The sequence below is a fragment of the Diabrotica virgifera genome, chromosome 2, assembly GCF_917563875.1.
Source record: "Diabrotica virgifera virgifera chromosome 2, PGI_DIABVI_V3a".
Lineage (NCBI taxonomy): Eukaryota > Metazoa > Arthropoda > Insecta > Coleoptera > Chrysomelidae > Diabrotica > Diabrotica virgifera.
The window spans coordinates 274,131,232-274,151,811 of NC_065444.1; the positions used below are offsets into that span (position 1 = coordinate 274,131,232).

A 20,580-nucleotide genomic window follows, 5' to 3' on the forward strand; every position below is an offset into this window, starting at 1 on the left:
AAGAATATATAGAATGTGCGAAGAAAAAATCAGCCGAACACAGTTTGGTTTTCGAAATGCAGTGGGTACAAGAGAGGCTCTATTTAGTATACAAGTGCTATTTCAACGATGTAGAGACGTAAATTGCGATATTTATGCATGTTTCATTGATCATCAGCTTAATGTGCTTATTTTAAAACTATTTCTAAAAATTATACACCAAAGAATATATAGAATGTGCGAAGAAAAAATCAGCCGAACACAGTTTGGTTTTCGAAATGCAGTGGGTACAAGAGAGGCTCTATTTAGTATACAAGTGCTATTTCAACGATGTAGAGACGTAAATTGCGATATTTATGCATGTTTCATTGATTACCATAAAGGTACAGATACAGTAAAGCACGACAAGCTGATGGAGATATTGACCAATATTGGAATTAACACCTGTGATTTAAGGATTATCAGCAATCTGTACTGGAATCAAACATCCTCTATCCGGACAGATGCAGGAGAATCCGACGATATCAAAATCAAACGTGGGGTCCGTCAGGGATGTATACTATCCCCCCTGCTGTTTAACATCTACTCTGAGGAAATCTTTCAAGAAGCAGTGGATGATGTTGAAGCCGGAATTCGAATTAACGGAGAATGTATCAATAACATCAGATACGCAGACGACACTGTGGTATTCGCTGACAGTTCTGAAGCCCTACAGGAGTTAATGAACAGAATCGCGGGGGTCAGTCAGAGATACGGACTTTCACTAAACACTAAGAAAACAAAATGTATGATTATCTCTAAGAACAAACAGCAATTTGGACGACTCAGTGTAAATGGTCAACAAATAGAAAGAGTAAAGACATATACCTACCTTGGTACGAACGTCAATGAAAATTGGGACCATTCTATAGAAATCAAATGTAGGATAGAGAAAGCAAGATCTGCATTTCAAAAAATGGCAAAGTTGTTCAAATGTCATGATTTGTCGATAGTCGATACCCATAAAAGTCAGATTACTACGATGTTATATCTTCCCTATACTGTTGTACGGAGTTGAGTCGTGGACTCTCACAGACGCCACCTGCAAGAAAATTGAGGCTTTTGAGATGTGGCTTTATCGTCGAATCCTGAAGATATCTTATACCGACCACATTACTAATGAGGGTGTTTTGCTGAGAATGCAAAAAGAAAAAGAGCCAAAATCGAATACCTCGGTCACATCATGAGGAACAGTGAAAGATATGGACTGCTGCAACTGGTCTTACAGGGAAAAGTAGAGGGAAAGCGAGGACCAGGAAGGCGAAGGATTTCGTGGCTGAAAAATCTACGTACGTGGTTCAACACGACCACTACCAATCTTTTCAGAGCAGCAGTGTGCAAAGTACAGATTGCCATGATGGTCGCCAACATCCGAAACGGATAGGCACTACAAGAAGAAGATTTTGATAAATTAGCATTTGCAATCTTTAGTATTTGTAAAAAATACTCTTGATGCTAGGATAACCGAGTTGAAATTTTCTCCTTTTGAAATTGACATTGGTAGCTTTGAAATACAATTCCTGGATTCAAAAAACAAGGATTAAAAAAACAAAAAAAGTATGGCTCTCTAAATTCGAACATATTTGTGTTGAATTGGAAGTATTGGAGAAGAAAAAATGTGACCTAGGTGATTGAAGACATGATCATTTTCAACTCTTGAAATAGTATTCCTGATTCTTATGATCAGTTGAAAAAGCTCGCGTTTGATGTTCTTTCCCTTTTCGGTTCTAGATATTAAAATTTCAAAAAAAATAAATAAAATATTGCTCCAAAAATTTTGTAAAAAATACAAAGTTGTAGGAAACAAAAACCCTACAAAACGAAAGAAAATAGAAGTCTCTTCGATGATTCGAAACGAAGATATTGCCAAAGAACGAAAAAACACGTTTTAATTTTTTTAGCCCAGTAAATGAACGGGAAATACGGCGATACCGTGTAATTTTAAGGGGCAACTCCGAATTGCATAAAAATTTGGATTTAGATTCTACTTACCGTCCACTTCAAAGTTGAAATTGTGCCGGTGGTTGCTTTTACTTGGGGGGTGACAGTCACCCCTTCTCGGGGGTGGAAAAATATACGTTCAAGATAAGACCGGAAATGGATAAATTGACTGATTTTAAGCAACTTTTGCTCTGTAGAGTTTTTTACGTAAGTCAATACTTTTCGAGTTATTTGCGATTGAAAATGTTTATTTTTCGACAAGAAAAACTATGTTTTCAGACGGTTTTTCGCAAATAACTCAAAAAGTAAATATTTTATCGAAAAAAATATTTTCAGGAAAAGTGTAGCTTATAAAAAACCGAAAAAAATGGTCTATCAGTAAAGCTTATCAATCGAGTAAAAACAAAGTTGTAGCTCATGAAAAATACGTACTTTTTCGTCTAATTCCAAATCGAATATTTCAAGGTGAAATCACCGAAAAATTAAGCACTTTACCGGAAAAAGCCATTGAAACTTTTTTAAATGTTTACAAAAGTTTCTAACGTTAAAGTTAAGCGAGTTACACTCTAAATAAAGTTGACCCTCTTTTTTTTGGTAAAAAAATCATGAAAATCTCCCCGTGTTTAGCTCCCCAAATGAAATTAATCGCTACCGCTTTACAAACAAATTACTTATTTATCTATTTTTTATATGATCTGTCTCACCGGTTTAAAGTGCTTATTTTTGAAAGGCTTACAGTTGAAAAAGCTTAAATGGGTCACTAATCACGAGTGAATGCAAATTTTGAACAGCCATATCATAACTAATTTTTGTCTTACGGAAAAACAAAATGAAACTAGCATATTTATAATAGCAAAACCTACATTTTTTTACTCCTTAAGATTTTTCTTATCACTAACACATTTTAAGTTATTTTGAAAGAAGGAAATTTTTCAAAAATTTTCAGAAAAATTTTTTTTACTATAAAAAGAAATTTTTTCAAAAATAAGCACTTCAAACCAATAAAACTTACAGATCGTATAAACAATATACATACAGTTAAAATAAATGGTAAAGCGGTAACAATTAATTTTACTTAGGGTGCTAAATAGAGGGAGGTTTTAACTATTTTTTTACCAAAAAAGGGGCAAACTTTTTTTTTTCAGTGTAACTCGTTTATTTTTGATGCTAGAAACTTTTGTAAAAAACAAATATAAAGCTTTTTTAGATACTTTAAACATGTTAATAAGCTTTTCTCGAAAAGTACTTAATTTTTCGGTGATTTCGCGTTGAATTATTCGATTTGGAATTAAACGAATAACGTATTTTTCATGAGCTACAACTTTGCTTTTACTCAATTTATAGACTTTACTAACACACAGTTTATTCGTTTTTTCATAAGCTACACTTTTTCTAAGAATATTTTTTTCGATAAAATATTAACTTAGTTATTTGGGAAAAACAGTCTGAAAACGTAGTTTTTTTTGTCGAAAAATCAACATTTTTAATCGTGAATAACTCGAAAAGTATTGACTTACGTAAAAAACTTTATAGAACGAAAGTTGCTTATAATCTGTCAATTTATCCATTTCCGGGCTTATTTTAAACACGCGTTTTTCACCCCCCGAGAAGGGGTGACTGTCACTCCCCAAGTAAAAGCAACCAACGGCACAATTTCAACTTTAAAGTGGACGGTAAGTTGAATCTAAATCCAAATTTTCGTGCAATTCGGAGTTGCCCCTGAATATTACACTCCAAAACGGTCATTTATTGGGCTATTTGGGGGATTATGGATAGGGCTAGGCTAGGGCCAGAGGGTCTAAAATTTTGTTTGGCGAATACTTTTTGATGTAAAACAACATGGTATTTTTATTTTTGAAATATCGCTGGGTCAATTTTTCACTATCTTAACAGCCTAGACCCTATAGTTTTATTTGGTGTATCATACTACTATATTTATTTAGAGTAATAAAGGTTTACTGAACAAGCAAATTTGGCTCCCAATTTCTTTTTAATTGCTATAATATTCATATTTGGCTCTTTGGCTACTGCTATAAACGATCATAACATCGAGGTGGTTAAAGAATTTAAATACATAGGAGCAACAATTACCAATGTTAACAAAATCGATCAAGAAGTTAAAACGCGAATAATGGCAGGAAATAGATCTTTCTTTGCAATGCAGGATCTAATGAAGTCAAAACTTCTTTCACGAGGTGCAAAAATCCAGATATATAAGATCATCATACGACCAACAGTCGGGTATAGAAGCGAAACATGGACGTTAACAAAAAGAGAAGTAAACAAATTGCTGGTGTGGGCACGTAAAATCCTTCGAATGATATAAATATGGCCCTTGCAGAGACAGCGTGACAAATGAATGGAGGCGCAGATATAATAACGAGTTAGAGGCTCTCTTCGGAACAGAAAATCTAGTCAGATATATATCAGATGAAGCAAATAGACTCAGATGAGCAGGGCATGCAATACGCAGTAACGACAATTGACTTATAACCAATGTGTTTTGGGCAAGGCCAGATGGGATAATAGCCCAATAAATGACCGTTTCGGAGTGTAATTTCCAGGGGCAACTCCGAATTGCATGAAAATTTGGATTTAGGTTCTACTTACCCTCTCCACTTCAAAGTTGAATTTGTGCCGTTGGTTGCTTTTACATGGGGGGTGACATTTAACCCTTCTAGGGGGTGAAAAACGCATGTTTAACGCAAGGCCGGAAATGGATAAATTGACTTATTTTAAGCACCTTTTGTTCTATAAAGTTTTTTACGAAGTCAATACTTTTCGAGTTATTCGCGATTTAAAATGTTGATTTTTCGACAAAAAAACTACGTTTTCAGACCGTTTTTCCCAAATAACTCAAAAAGTAAATATTTTATCGGAAAAAATATATTTAGCAAAAGTGTAGCCTATAAAAAAGCAAAAAAAAAAATGGTGTACCAGTAAAGTCTACAAATTGAGTAGAAGCAAAGTTGTAGCTCATGAAAAATACGTTCTTATTCGTCTAATTCCAAATCGAATAATTCAACGCGAAATCACCGAAGAAAGAAGCGTGTTTCGGGAAAACCTTATTAACATTTTTAAAGTATCGAAAAAAAGCTTATTATTTGTTGTTTACAAAAGTCTACAGCATCAAAAATTAACGAGTTACACTGAAAAAAAAAGTTGGCCCCTTTTTTTTGGTAAAAAAATCGTGAAAACCTCCCTCTATTTAGCACCCTAAATGAAATTAATCGTTTGGCTTTACCATCTATTTTAACTGTATGTGTCTTGTTTATATCGTCGGCTTACTGCCAAAACCAACTAACTCCACTTTTTAAAGTTTTGAGGAATCAACGTTTTAAACTTTAATTTGAAATGAAAAATCGTTTGAATTTAAAAATGATTGAATGACTGAAAAATGTTAAAGTAAATAACATTATAAACGAAACATTTTGTTAAAAAATTATTAAAATGAAGTGAAAGTTAAAAAAAAGTACAAAAAACATTTTTTTCGGGACTTGTCGGGTTTTGGCTGTTCAAAGTTAGTCAACTTGAACATGATGTGCAGACAACTGCACATATCTGTTTTTGGCTGAATAAAAGTGTCATCATTGGAATTAGTTGTTTTGAGACCCTTCTGTTTCCCACATTTAAAATCTGGTTTGAAGTGTCTGGTTTCATCAGTACATTCTTTGATAATTATTAAGTACAAAGGCGTACTTAACTCAGAATCGACAAAAAGTGGAGTTAGTTGGTTTTGGCAGTAAGCCGACGATATGATCTGTAAGTTTGATTGGTTTGAAGTGCTTATTTTTAAAAACATTTGCTTTTATATTAAAAAAAATTTTTCTAAAAATTTTTGAAAAATTTCATTTTTTCAAAATAACTTAAAAAGTATTTGTGATAAGAAAAATCTTAAAGAGTAAAAAAATGTAGGTTTTTCTATTATAAATATGCTAGTTTCATTTTGTTTCTCCGTAAGACAAAAATTGGTTAATATATGGCTGTTCAAAATTTGCATACACTCGTGATTAGTGACCCATTCAAGCTTTCTCAATTATAACCCTTTCAAAAATAAACACTTTAAACCGGTGAGACTGACAGATTATATAAAAAATAGATAGGTAAGTAAATTGTTTGTAAAGCGGTAGCTATTAATTTCATTTGGGGAGCTAAACACGGCGAGATTTTCATGATTTTTTACAAAAAAAGAGGGCCAACTTTATTTTGAGCGTAACTCGCTTATTTTTAATGCTAAAACTTTTGTTAACAATTAAAACAAAGCTTTTTATAAACACTTTAAAAAAGTTTAAATGGGTTTTTCCCGAAAAGTGCTTAATTTTTCGGTGATTTCAACTTGAAATATTCGAATTGGAATTAGACGAATAAGAACGTATTTTCATGAGCTACAACTTTGTGTTTATTTGATTGATAGACTTTACTGATACACCATTTTTTGGGATTTTCATAAGCTACACTTTTGCTAAGGATATTTTTTCGATAAAATATTTACTTTTTGAGTTATTTGCGAAAAACCGTCTGAAAACGTAGTTTTGTTGTCGAAAAATCAACATTTTCAATGGCAAATATGTAACTCAAAAAGTATTGACTTACGTAAAAAGCTCTATAGAACAAAAGTTGCTTAAAATCAGTCAATTTATCCATTTCCTGTCTTATCTTGAACGTATGTTTTTTCACCCCCGAGAAGGGGTGACTGTCACCCCCCAAGTAAAAGCAACCAACGGCACAATTTCAACTTTGAAGTGGAGGGTGAGTAGAACCTAAATCCAAATTTTCATGCAATTCGGAGTTGCCCCTGAAAATTACACGGTGTCGCCGAATTTCCCGTTCATTTACTGGGCTATAAGGTTTGTAGGACGGTCTAGAAAAAGGTGGAAAGATACAGTCAGAGAAGATCTGGAAAAAAATGGCAGTGAGACAATGGAAAACATAAAAGGCAATAGTAAACGCGGCAAAGACTCACGAAGAGTTGTAACGCCATTGATGATGATGATGATTAATCATCATTATTTGTTTTTTGTTGGCTCTGCATAATTTTGAAAATTACAATAGAACCCCGCAAATCCTAACCCCGCTAATCCGAACGTTCGACAAATCCGAATCAATGGAAAGTGAAAAAGATTAAAAAATTCAAGACAAAAACATAGAAACATGTGTATTATACAGAGTAAAGCCACAAAATTGAACAATGTAGGATTAATAGGACTTGAACCATTTAACATTTAAAATTTCTTAAAAACAAATACGTACTTTAATATAATATAGTGCTTATAAAGGTTAAAGATAAACTTAATTCGGTTCTCTCGTAGTCAACTTGAGTCCAAAAATATTGTCCACACTCTTGCGAGAACGTTTGGCTACTCAAAATCACAATGAAAGCTTTGAACTACTAGTTAGGCTAACTTTCGGATAATCTGAACTTTTCGGAATCCGAATAGGCTGTCCCCCCAATTAGTTCGGATTTTCGGGGTTCTACTCTATAACTTTTTTTTGAAAAATTTAGATTGCAAAATTATTTTGCGAAAACCACTTAGTCGACTATGCTGAAAAATATTGTGAAGTGTTTTTTATATCAAAAAATTTCTGGATAAGTTTTAAGGTTTCTATTAGTAGGGGAGGAAAGTATGCTAAATTTGCAGTTACTTGAGCGTTGTGGGGACCTATTGGGTTGTGAAGATTAGGTTCTAAAACCAAAAAAGTTAAGTAACGTTTTCCATAAAGTGGGGGACTTTCCATTTTTTAATTTAATTTTCCATTTCCAACAATCGTTTTTTCCGATAATAGGGACATTATCCATAATTCGAAAAAATCTCTCGAATAAAGTTTGAATTCATATTTTTACGTAAGGAATCCAAATCTGCAAAAATAATCTATCTAATATTTTAACGTAACGCCCCACCCCAACTCCGTGGGGGGTCATGTTTGGTATCATTCGATAGATTTTTCAAAAATATTAAATACGTGCATTTTGCAGTTTTTCGATCTGATGTTAACTTCGCAGGGTTCCTATTTAAAATTTTAAATTTCCCCCACTCCTCTCCGGAGGGGGGTTGTGTTTGTGTCATTCGAGAGAGTTTTAAAAAATATTGAATACGGATTTTTTAGTTTTTCGATCTGACGTTTATTTCTCGAAATATTCGCTTTTTTCTCGTGAAACTTTGTGACTGACCCATTTCCTTAAACCCGCTCAAAACGTCAAATTTTAGCTCCCCTACCATATGTGGCTTTTAAATACCCGAAAAAGATTATCGAAAAAACATTGATTTTTGTCCCTTTTTTTAATGGTTTCTGCTAATTTTTCAAGAATAATTGATTATTTTTTCAATTTGCAATCAATTCTACGTTGTAGGACATTTAATTGCGAAACTTTTTTGTATTCACAAATTTTGTCGAAAATGTATAGCGGCCGAGATATAGCAACGAAAAGGAGAAAAAAAATTGAATTTTTCCAATTTTTTCTCACAAGTTGTTTAATAATTGATCGAATCTACCTTTTTATAGTGAAATTGTAATTTCTAATAATATTTCGAAGAGATTAAAGCAAGAAATAGGATCATATACGATTTACCCAACCCAACACAGATATCGTCTGGTCTATTAAACTGTTTAATATTTTGATTCTAGACTATGTATTATTTTGTGGTCAACTTTAATTTATTGTGAGAATGTTTTGGTGGGAGTATAGCGGTACGCTTTAATTACTATTTTTGCTAATTTTATTTCCTTAATTTTCGATAACTTTTCTCAAAACGAAACGGCATTGGTCATTTAAAATCCACATGTGATAATATACAAACCATATGCCGTTGATTTCGAGAAACGAAAGGTTATCCCTTAAACAGATTTTGTAAGATTAATGTTTCTTTCAAGGAAACACTAATAGGTTACGATGTCCCAGATGACCACACTCTTTATGTCAACTTAAGAAAATACAAAAAGCTTCTCATCTCTTAAAAGGCAGAGGCAGTAATTTATGGGCCATCTGGCCATTATAGCAAAACCAGCTGACATAAAGCTGGTGGTCCGGCAAGGCAGTCTCTACACAGCATTCAAACGAAAAATACACACCCTCGCTCGCGCTAACAATCAACCCTCGTTCGAGATATAAGCAAACACACCGCTTGTTCACCCAAAATAAATAAATATATTACTGTTCGTCGTTACACTTATTTTTATTATTTTTAATTAATTCCGTCAACTCACCTACCGGAATAGGAGTAATAGTATTATCAAACTTTTTTGAGTTTCTGACAGTTTTTTAAAGAGGTTCCAACCATTCGAATATGGAAAAAAGATAAATCTATTTTTTTGTTCTCCAAGGTAATAACTTATCTGCTATTCTAAAATTCAATATACCTAGCCAAGCTAGCGTTCAACGTTGTTGCATTTTACGAACCGAGTCAATAGGGCCATAAACATCTTAACTTCCCTTAAATAATAAAAACACATTTCTCTGCCGGCAAACAAATCCCTTTCCGTCGATCTCCCTTTTCTCCTCCTGCGACCAGCCATCGCATCGGTTGACATTCGAACCGATCTACTAACACCGGTGGCGGCGGCTGCAAGAGTGGCGGCATTCGGGGGCGGCAGCGGAGGAGGGTGGGAGACCAAACGCCTGCCGCCCGTAAAGCAGCAACCATAAACAGCTATTTCACTTGTGTGTGTATCAGACGTGACAAGCACCTTGTCGAGCTCACTGGTAATCGATACAAGCCCTTCCGCCCCCTGCCTCTTCCATCCTTGGGGTGGCCCCACGGCCGGCGACCGGGGGTGGTTAACCAACTGCCTCCTTATACAGAGTGATAATTTACGAGTTTTTTATATCCACTTTCCTTTTCTCTTCTGTTATTAATAGCTTTACAGGACGGGTCAGAACTGTGATTAATTATTTATACATATATATTTTCTATTAATTTACTGCTAAAATACAGGGTGTCCCCGAAAATAGTGCGTTCCTTAAAGGTATAGATAGAAGGCACAATGTAGAACAAAAAAGTCTCATAACATTTTTTTCTAAATTCAGCCGTTTGACCAAAAAACGAAAATACATTTTAATATGCAAATTGAAGTCTGGCAACACCGTGCAACACAAAAGCTAAAGCACGCTTGTTGACACATTTAAAAATAGTATGTTTGTAGGTCATTTGTATCTGGTCAGTAGTAAAGTAAAAATGTAAATACATATGAACCAAATGGCTAGTGTTTACATTTTTTCACCCTGTCCTCGTCCCCTTCTATCAAACAAATCAAGGTTATTGACATTGGATATTTGGGGTAATTTAGTTTTATTCCAAAAGAACAGTATTTCAACAACGAGAAATTTGTAAAGGATACAGAAAGGGTAATCTAATCAGCCCTAAACATCCATCCTTGGATATAGGCCTCCTCTTCCTTCTTCCATGCCTCTCTATCTTGGGCAATTTGCATCCATTTTGACCCAGTGTGTTTCTTCAGGTCATCTGACCATCGCATCTGTGGCCTTCCCCTTTTTCGTTTGTGGTTCCATGGTCTCCAATGTATTACCATCTTAGTCCATCTTTCATCCTTCTGCCGTAGGGTGTGTCCGGCGAACTTCCATTTAAGCTTTGCTACTTGGGTAGAGACGTCTTTCACTTTTGTTTTGTTACGGATCCATTCGTTTCTTTTCCTGTCTGATAATTTAATGTTCAGCATTTGTCTTTCCATGGCTCTTTCTGTCTTTGCTATTTTTTCCATATTCTCTTTTGTAAACGTCCATGTCTGAGAGCCATATATTAAAACAGGGAGTATACATTGATTGAAGACTTTTGTTTTTAGGTATTGCGGGTATTTTCTGTTCTTTAGAATATAAGACAGTTTTCCGAATGATGCCCAGGCCAACCTTATTCTTCTCTTTATTTCTTCGGTCTGATTTTCTTTAGTAGGGAAGACACAGAAAGACTACAGAAAGGGTAAAGGGTACAATATTTTATGAATTACCCAGAACACTAATTTATGTTTTGCCGGTACTTCTTAAAGACGTGCAAATACGACGTCAAATGTGGTTTCTTCACGACGGAGCCCTAACACATTTTTCCAAAGCTGTGAAAAATCTTCTGGATACCACTTACCCTCGTCTTGGGATTGATAGGAATTGACTCATTCTGTGGCCACCGTGAGTCCCGAATTCAATGTATTAGATTTTTATTTTTGGGGACATTTGAAATCGTTAGTGTATGATAACCGACATAAAATCCAAACAGAAGCTGAATTACAGAAACGCATGTTTGGTGTTGCAGAAACTACCGACATAATTTAGTTGACTATGGCATTACTAACAACTGGATTCGTCGTTATCGATGCATGGTAGCTTTTAACATTTATTATAAAAATTATTGTCAATTAAGTACAAACATTTAATTTAATTTTTAGACTACAAGTAAACAGATTACTGATAGTCGGAGCATAATGTAAAAAACTAAATTAGAATAATTATTATTAAACGTTGTCTGTTGTATTATTTAATTTCCACTGTAAACTATGTAATTCAGTTAAAACCATTGCATTCAACACCTGTAAAGCTTAATAAATACATAATACTAGTGTAGTTAAAAGATAAAGTGTTTCTTATTGTAAATGATTCCACATTTTATCAATTCATTTAAAATTATTCCATATTTCAATAGATTTCGGAAAAACAATTTTAGTTTATTATAAATTAATAAATGAAAATAGTTTCTGTCCTTGTGGGATCGGTACTCACCGGAGGGACCGCAGACATTCGGAAATAATTAGCATTTCTTTGCAAAGACAATGACGTCGACTTTGCAAAGTAACAAGATACTTACTTAACACACACACTACACATTACTCCCCTGAGTTAGTGATAAGTTATAGTCTAGAATCTAGAAAATCGTTATGAAATTGACTGCCTAGTTGGTTGTGAAAACCAGTGCCAATAAAACACAAAACACACACACAGAAAAACATTAGATACAAATCATTTTTCCTAAGATTATTAATTACATTTTAGGAATTGAACCATAGTTACTTAAGTAAAAGTTATAAGCGGCCCCGTTCAGGGCCGCACTTTCTCTTCATGTTTCCTTGGATAATTACATGTCGTGTTTATATTTACCTAATCGTGACGACCAACCCAGATGCTGGAATCACACTACATCATACTTGGGTATTAATACTGGGGAAGAATTTTAACGTTTTAACTCTTCGTTTGGCGATCTCTACCCTAAGGATTCAATCTGACTTCCAGACGTATTTTATTTCTTTTACATCATTTACTACATCCCTCTTAATAGAAAAATGGAAAAAACACAAAATAAATGATTAGACAATAGTAATGCGTACCATTATATCTTCTTGAATCAGGGTAGACCAATACACATATTGTGCCCAATTTAATCTGAGTCCAAGATTTCTATAACGTAACATGGAAACCCTCAATGTACGTATGGCGTGCAGACCAGCTTAATGTAATCTATTGAGGTCCCACACAGTTCACGTGCAGTTATATGCACATTTTGACGAGCTAAAGGAGACTATATTGAGAAATAAATTGCCACATGTCCAAAATTTTCGTTTTTCTTTTGTAGGTTAACACATTCACGGACACCACTGCATATGAAGTCAATTTCTCCATAAGAAGACGTGGCTACATGTGAAGCGTGTCGGTGAATGTGTTAAGTACTTATGGGACTGCTCTCGTAGTATCAAAGCCAGTGTCATGTAAAAACTATATTAATATTATTGTCTAACAATAAAACACTGAAAAGCGTTTGTTTTCTATACTTCCACAAAATTTATTACAACTATGTGACTACAGCTGTTTAGGCAGAGTGACTTTCTCAAGTGATTTAGATTACTATGGGTTTGCCTTTTTAAAGGCTTTAACTGAAGAGGTTGAGGAGTGGGGAGCTGTTTGTCTCGAGTTGGTCATTCAGAATTATATCTGTATATTTCAGTTTATTAATTTCCATAGATTCTAAAAAAAGGTAATATATTTCAGTTTATTAATTTCCATAGATTCTAAAAAAGGATCTATGGAAACTAATAAACTGAAATAGGTATACAGATATAATTCTGAATGACCAACTCGAGACAAACAGCTCCCCACTCCTCAACCTGTTCAGTTAAAGACTTTAAAAAGGCAAACCCATAGTAATCTAAATCGCTTGAGAAAGGCACTCTGCCGAAACAGCTGTAGTCACATAGTTGTAATAAATTTTGTGGAAGTATAGAAAACAAACGTTTTTCAGTGTTTTATTGTTAGATAAAATGAACTTCCATCAAGTAACGGTCGAATCCATCAATTAATATTATTGTGTTAATGTAAAATTATTGTACATGGCATATGAAAACAATTTATTTCATTTCTACACCAATGGCTTAGCTTCAAAATTGTTCAGTTATACATACTATTGGCATTACATTTATTATTGGTTCATTTGTAGTTTGTAAAAAACAATTATGGGCTTGGGTGATTTGTTTTGTGTTTTATTCATTAGCTTTAATGGCTTTTGCGATAATTAGTTGTAATGATGTCTATAACTTTTAACATGATTAGTCGATGTATACCAGAATTCATGGAAATATATTTCAATTACCAAAAAATTGTCAAATAGATAATTTCAATAATGGTGCTGTTTCATTTGTCGATATCTCTTAGTCCTTGGGCCCACCATTAAAAAATGATTACCTCTCTCTTGAGACTATTTTATTCAGTTATTCTACCTTTAGTAGAAAAATATAAATATAATATTTCATCCATCGCATCGCCAGGATTTAGTATACAACATTTCATGTAACCCGTTGTCCTAGGTGAGCGACGGAAAACGACGCGACGCGACGCGATGCGATACGATGCGACCAGTAATTCACACGACGTGTGGCTTATGTAGCGTCGCTTTCTATCGCTCAATCTAGGACAAACGTGATGATGTCAATTCATTCCTATTCTTAAGTATGGGGAAGTATACGGCAGTGTTACTAGAAAATTCATATTAAATACTTAGCTTTAAAAAATTCCATAAACGAAGAAGAAAGACAACAAATATCATATTCGAAATTAATAAATAATCCACGTTGGTTTAATATATCTGTGGCAAAAAGTTTATCTAATGCCATCCCCTCTTTGTGAACACACACACACACGTTGGTTTAAAATGTATTGTGGCTTATTACCAAGCACTTTCGATTATATTATTGCAGCTGTTAAACCCAGTATTCAACTGTCAATAAGTAATTTTCAAAAACCAATTTCTATTGAGGAGACGCTGTTACTGGCTTTAAGGTATGTTAATGAAAAAACACTGGTACTATATAGTTACTGGTAGGTACTATATTAGATTTTATTTATTTAATAAACTATTGAGTAGCATAAATAGAATTGAAAAAAGCAACTTGCACTTGACACTGCAAGCTTGACAATGCGTCGTGTCTCGTCGCGAACAAATCAAGTTCGCACTTCGTGGCGTCTTGTCGTAGACTGATTAACCCTAAAACGTAGGCCACACATGGCCTATTTTGACCCATGTATTTTTGGTGGCTTAGCATGTAGAGCTTGCTTAGAACACTGATGATGCTCTCTTTAGAGCGAACACGTTCTGTTTTTTAATGTAGCCCTTTATTGGGGTTTTAAAATAAATATACCTTTTACACAGAAGATTTTTTTTCAATTTTTTGTAATTAATGGTATCTATACAGCCAGCTACAGAAAAAATTTTTCCTTATGGATTTTTTCCTATCGTGGATGTATCACCCAGACATCTTGGCCGAGGAGAAACAGCTGACTGACTAACTTTATCCCTTTCCCTTTGCATTCATTCATAAATCATAACCTGTCTGATAACACATTTTTAGATTTCTGATTAAATTTTTAAATGCAAATTGATGGTTGAATCATTAATAATTGTAACATTTCTTGTAACACAAATGTAGTTGTATAATTTATTAATTTTTTTTATCTTTGTTTCAGTACTACGAAATGTCATATGGCCTTAATGTGGAAATGCACAAACAGGTAAGTGGCTTAATGATCATAAAACTGTTGATAACAGGTATCATTATTCGTGGCATAAATATAATCTAACCCACCAGCATAATGTAATTGTGATAAATAATTCATATTCTCATTTATGATAAAAATTGTACATACGGGTTCGTTATGTAAAGTGATAAAAAACAAATTTTAGTAATTTTTCGTCAAAGTATTTTTGTTTCATGTTGAACGATTAGATTATTGCATATACATATTACGAATACAATATTACATCATTAGGACAACCATTATGTTAGAATGTTAGATTTTTTGTGAATAAACGACAATTATAACTAAAGAACCAGCAACATCAAAGAAATTAAAGAAACTTGGAAAACTTATTTTGAAAAACTGGTGCTCGAAAACTCTAACAAGACGATGTAGAACAGAGAGAACATAAAGTATTGGCAGAAGCAGTAAATGAAGAGAATGGGACAGCACCGACAACGATAGGAGAGGTTGAAGCGACAATCAAACTTCAGAAAAATAACCAGGCCACTGAATATGATGGAATACTCACAGAATTGTTCAAGTCAGGAGGAAAGGAAATAAGAAATAGAATATAATGAGGTCATACAGAATATTGCAACAGGAGAAAATGCCAAAAGAGTGGAATAAAAACACTATCTGCCTAATCCATAAAAATAGTAACATACTCTTAGAAAACCATAGTGGAATGTCCTTGCTGTATTGTGGATGTAATATGCAGTGCTAGCCAACAATCCCCTCCCCCCCTCGTATCTTTTGAACGGTTATACTAATAGTGGACAGATTACAAATGACATATGACATTGCAGAGCCCTTTGACCGATAATTTTAAATGGGACCATACGACAAGTGATATCTCGTTTAGGTATTAAGGTTAGGTACTGTAGATATTGAATATTCAATCATACTAGTTTTGTTTGGGTTTAAGCTGATTTTGGGAATATCTCCGATTTATATTATCTTTACACTACTACAGCCTTGTTGTTAATCAGTGTAAATCTTTCACAATTGAAAACTCTGAAGAAGAGAAACAACTGAGAAAACTTGACTGAAACTTAAAATTTTTTTAACGGTCACATTCTTCATGTTTTAGTTCTTTTCCTGCTATATCTTAATAGTCTGTCTAATTGTAGCAATTAAGAGGATTTAAGTCTTCCACACATGAAGAATATTTAAAGACATTCTGCAATAAAAATGAATTAATGTAGATAAAAATAATAAATCTGTATCAAAAACATTGACCAAACTATATCATATTCCCTTATAATCAAATTTTTCATGCCACCAAGTATTTCAAAATTGGAAGAGTATCCTAAATTACATACATTTTGAATTGAATGACAATACAATTTACTGGGTTTATTTTACCAACAGATATCAAATTTTGTCAGCTTGAAATGAATGTGGCTGCACCACAAATAAGGAAAAACCTTATTTTGTCAACAATTCACACAATAACCACGTATTAACTGATGCTATACCACTGTTAAAATAAAAAATAATCCACTTAAACTTTATACTACAAATCAACATTTGAAAGGGACTAGTTTCTTAGACAAAGATTTGGTTATACGGGTCACGACAGAGGGATATACATGGATATAGATACAAAGTCTTCACTGATGAATGGTAAACCTTGTAAACACTTCAGGAAAATGGTCTTCTTCTTCTTCCTTTTTATAAGCAATTCTGCTTTTTCATTAGCGGATTGTTACCTCTATGGAAGGTTGTCACTTCATTTTTGCGCGATCGGCCGATACTTCTTCTATCGATTGGTGATGTATCTCTTGCTATTTCGACCACACAGGTCTCCCCCATTCTGCTTATGTTGTTTTTCCATTCTTTTTTCTATTACTAGAGTTCATTTGTGTATATGTTACGGTAAGAGTAGATAATTGGTAAATGTATGCAATTACCGGTAATTGTATACAATTACCAGAGCCGGCGGTAAATGTAGGAAATTATATTCAATTATGTATCTACCATTACCGGCAATTGTATACAATTACCAAGGACCAGCTGTAAAAGTAAGTAAAATGATGAAATAAAAACAATAAATTCCAACAGCCATTGAAGAAGTGTGATTTTTATTGAACTGAATTAAAAGCAAGAGACATTTTTAAACTGAATTGAGCTTTTCTTGCCTGAATTAATACTACGACTTTACTAACTTACTACTTGTGTGGCAACTTGGAATGACACAACTTTTTATTTTTTTACATTTACATTTATTTGTTTTAAATTTAGTTTTGCAAGCACATCGCTGATAGCCTTGCCCACCCGACAAAGACGTTTTTCTAACATACTCGCACAACGAAATGTTTAGTTTTGGAACCATGTCTAAAGAAATGACTGATTCTTTGCAGATGGTAAAGTGATTTCTGCTATACAAGTGTATCAGTCGCCCTTGTTTAGTACCAAATTCGTATAATTCATTTTAAACACCCATAAAAACAGCCACACATTTCTAGAATCACTTTGTGCCCTGCCAACCTCTGGCACTCTTAATGTTAACATATCACCGCCGTTTACCAGGGGGACATTTCAAGTTTGATGTTTTAAGCATTTTCTTTGCTTGCTTTTCAAGACCTTCCTTTCCAAATGTCCGTTTAATTGCAACAGAATCTCGCCTCTCTTAAATTTGATTAGAAAATAGTTTTTCTAGAATCAAATTAGATTCATTGACTGATGGTTTCTCAGGGTTTTATGTTTCTGGTCTTGTACTACTAGAAGCTCAGTTGTTTCATCCACTTCTGCTTCTTCACGTTCTTCATAATCAGGACCTGACTGGGTTACTTCTACTTGTTTTCTACTTTCAAATCTTCTTCAGTCGAAATATTTTCTAGAGCATCTTCTGGTAGTGATGAAGCTTTGAAACTAATTTTGGCAGGAACCCCAAACATAGCTTCATACGGACTGGACTGCACTTGATGCCAGAAGGCATCAAAGAATTGTACAGATCGAAGACCCTCTGGCACCTGTTTGTTTGGTTGCTTTCCAACCAGGAACTTAGTATATTTTCAATGTCTTTATTCGCACGAAAACCAGATCCTTTTAACTGACTGTGTCTTGGATTACCGTGCACTATCTTCAAATGTTTCCACATGGAACAGAGTGCTTTCAGCGGTATTAATTGTAAAAAATTTGTTAGGTGGTCTTGGTACACAAAAATGAACTTTAATTAATTATATGCTTGGTCTCTCATATCTCTTTCACATCTATTATTCATTTCTTTTTAACAGTATAGTTTTAACTACTAAACCTTTTTTGGCAACTTAAGATTTTTTCTGGCAAGTTTCACACAGATTCAAATAGATCGTTATAATTTCTACAGTTATGTATTGTGGCATTCCGCTTGCGTGTTGATCATTATAATTTGAATTTCTTACTTTTACCAAGATCATCTGGGAAATGTATACAATTACCGGTAAAAGTAGGAAATAAAGGGTTTTTAAAGAATATTTCTTACATTTACCGTCGACCCTGGTAATTGTATACAATTACCGGCAATTGTATACAGTTACCAGATTATCTACGTTTACCGTAACATATACACTGTACGTTACATTTTCTTCTAATGTCTACTCCTCTTTCGATCCCTCAGCGTATTTCTTGTAATTCTTCTCAGTACTCCCATATCTGCTATTTCCAGTAGTTTTTGTGTTGTGGCTGTATCGGGTCTTGTTTCTGATGCATATTTCATTGGTCTTACACTTTATAAATTCTTGACCTCATCTCAGTATTAATGTCAGTTTCGCCATATAGTGTTAATAAAACATCCTGCCAGTTTATTTGCTTTTTGTACTTGATTTTTTACTTTTTTTCCCAGGTATCCGTAGCTGAACAGTGTAATTCCAAGGTATTTTATTTCCATTACTTGTTCAATACTGATGCCATCAATTTCTATTTTACATCTGATTGGTTCTTTACTGTTTACTATTTTTTTAGTATTTTGAGATGAAATTGTCATATTGAATTCTTGTACTCTTAAGTTAAAACTGTGGACAGAGTTACCACGATGGAATTAATTGTTACTAAAATAATTCAGTCCATAAAAAATTATGCAACATGGATACCGCAGGAATTATGGAATGCTTTAGTAGTTGACTGTTACATTTAATTTTTGAGAGTAAGTCACCCTCTTCAATATATTGTTGGATTTATAGTTATTGCAGATACAGTGCTATACACAATGTTGTTATTGTTATTGCTATTGAAATATCTTAATCATTACGAACAATCCGTACAAAATATTATGTATAAAACTCATTCCAATCCAGAATTAATAAAAACTTAAAAAAAACTTCGATCACCTCGGATAAATACTCATAAATCTTTCACAAGCCTTCGGTGTACAAGACACTCCCTTCATCTCATCTCTCAAATCTCAATACCTTCGGAAATTATTTACAACTCCTTAAGCCCTAAATAATAAAATTTTCTTATCTTTAACAAGGAAGAAGAACCCTTATCATTTATTTTCCTTTTAACCCTGCCGCCGGCGGTAAAGACGAACTACCTAAAGATTTCCCCTCGGCTTTTCCTTTTAATTCCATCGGATTATTATTAAAGCATTCCAAACATCATTTCCTCAACAAAAACGACCCATTCGTTCTCTTTCTCTTTCTCTTACACCAAGGCGCAGGAGTGGAGTGATTGGGAAATTATTTTTCTGATTATTATGGGCAGTTATTAGAGTTTCCGAATCGATAATAAATAGATTAATACAGAAATAAGGGACAGTATATCAATTAAGACAAATATTAGTTTATTAATGACACAAAAACTACAAAGTATACGTAATATTTTATATCTTGAACGATTTCTATTCGTGGTAGAAACATCAGTTCATAGAGCACTTTGTTGCTTCTCAAAAATTACTTTTTAATAGTTTCAATAATCATACTGGCCATTACAGAAGCTATAAATAACAAGCTTGCAGGAAGAATACTCAACATCCAATTCGAAAACACCACACTCGCCTACAATAAAACACCAAATTACGTTGGGGTGACTCTTGACAGAACCCTATCCTTCAAGGAACATCTGACAAAAACAGCGGAAAAACTTAAATCCAGAAACAACCTGGGGAGCATCGGCTTTCACCTTGCGATCATCTGCCCTGGGCTTTGTCTTCTCAACCGCGGAATACTGCTCTTCAGCCTGGCTTAGCAGTCCATATGAGGGGTCTAGATGCAAAACCGGACATTTCCACTTTTTGGTCAAAATTAGTCGAATACACCTCTGTAATCTGTGATAAAAGATCCATATATTAACAATTTGATAAAGAGCAAAATTGGACAGTTCCTAGTAGTAATTCAGTGTGAAGAATTGGTTCATATGAAAAAGTGGACTTTTCCTCCAATTTGAGATAGGGACAAGTAAAGTTGTAAATTGTTTTTTTCAGTTTACTCGGAATGACATAAAGTGGAAATGTCCGGTTTTGAATCTAGACCCCTCATATATCCACAAAGCTGATACCCAATTGAACAATACAATGAGAATGATTGCTGGCGTTGTCAAATCCACCCCTACGCAATGGCTCCCAGTATTTAGCCACAGTCCACCACCCTACAGTGAGTACAGAAAGATAATTGATAACGAAAACCTGCCAATCAATC

General features: G+C 34.0%; 1 protein-coding gene across 5 annotated transcripts in view; it reads left to right on the forward strand.

Annotated features, from left to right (window-relative positions):
- Positions 1-20,580, forward strand: part of LOC114335738 (protein groucho) — a 645,524-nt gene that overhangs the window by 491,523 nt on the left and 133,421 nt on the right. For all 5 annotated transcript variants that reach the window (XM_050644661.1, XM_050644662.1, XM_050644664.1 and 2 more), the window contains exon 4: positions 14,909-14,953. In XM_050644661.1, coding sequence (XP_050500618.1) covers positions 14,909-14,953 — 45 coding nt within the window. The remainder of the gene's footprint in view (positions 1-14,908; positions 14,954-20,580) is intronic.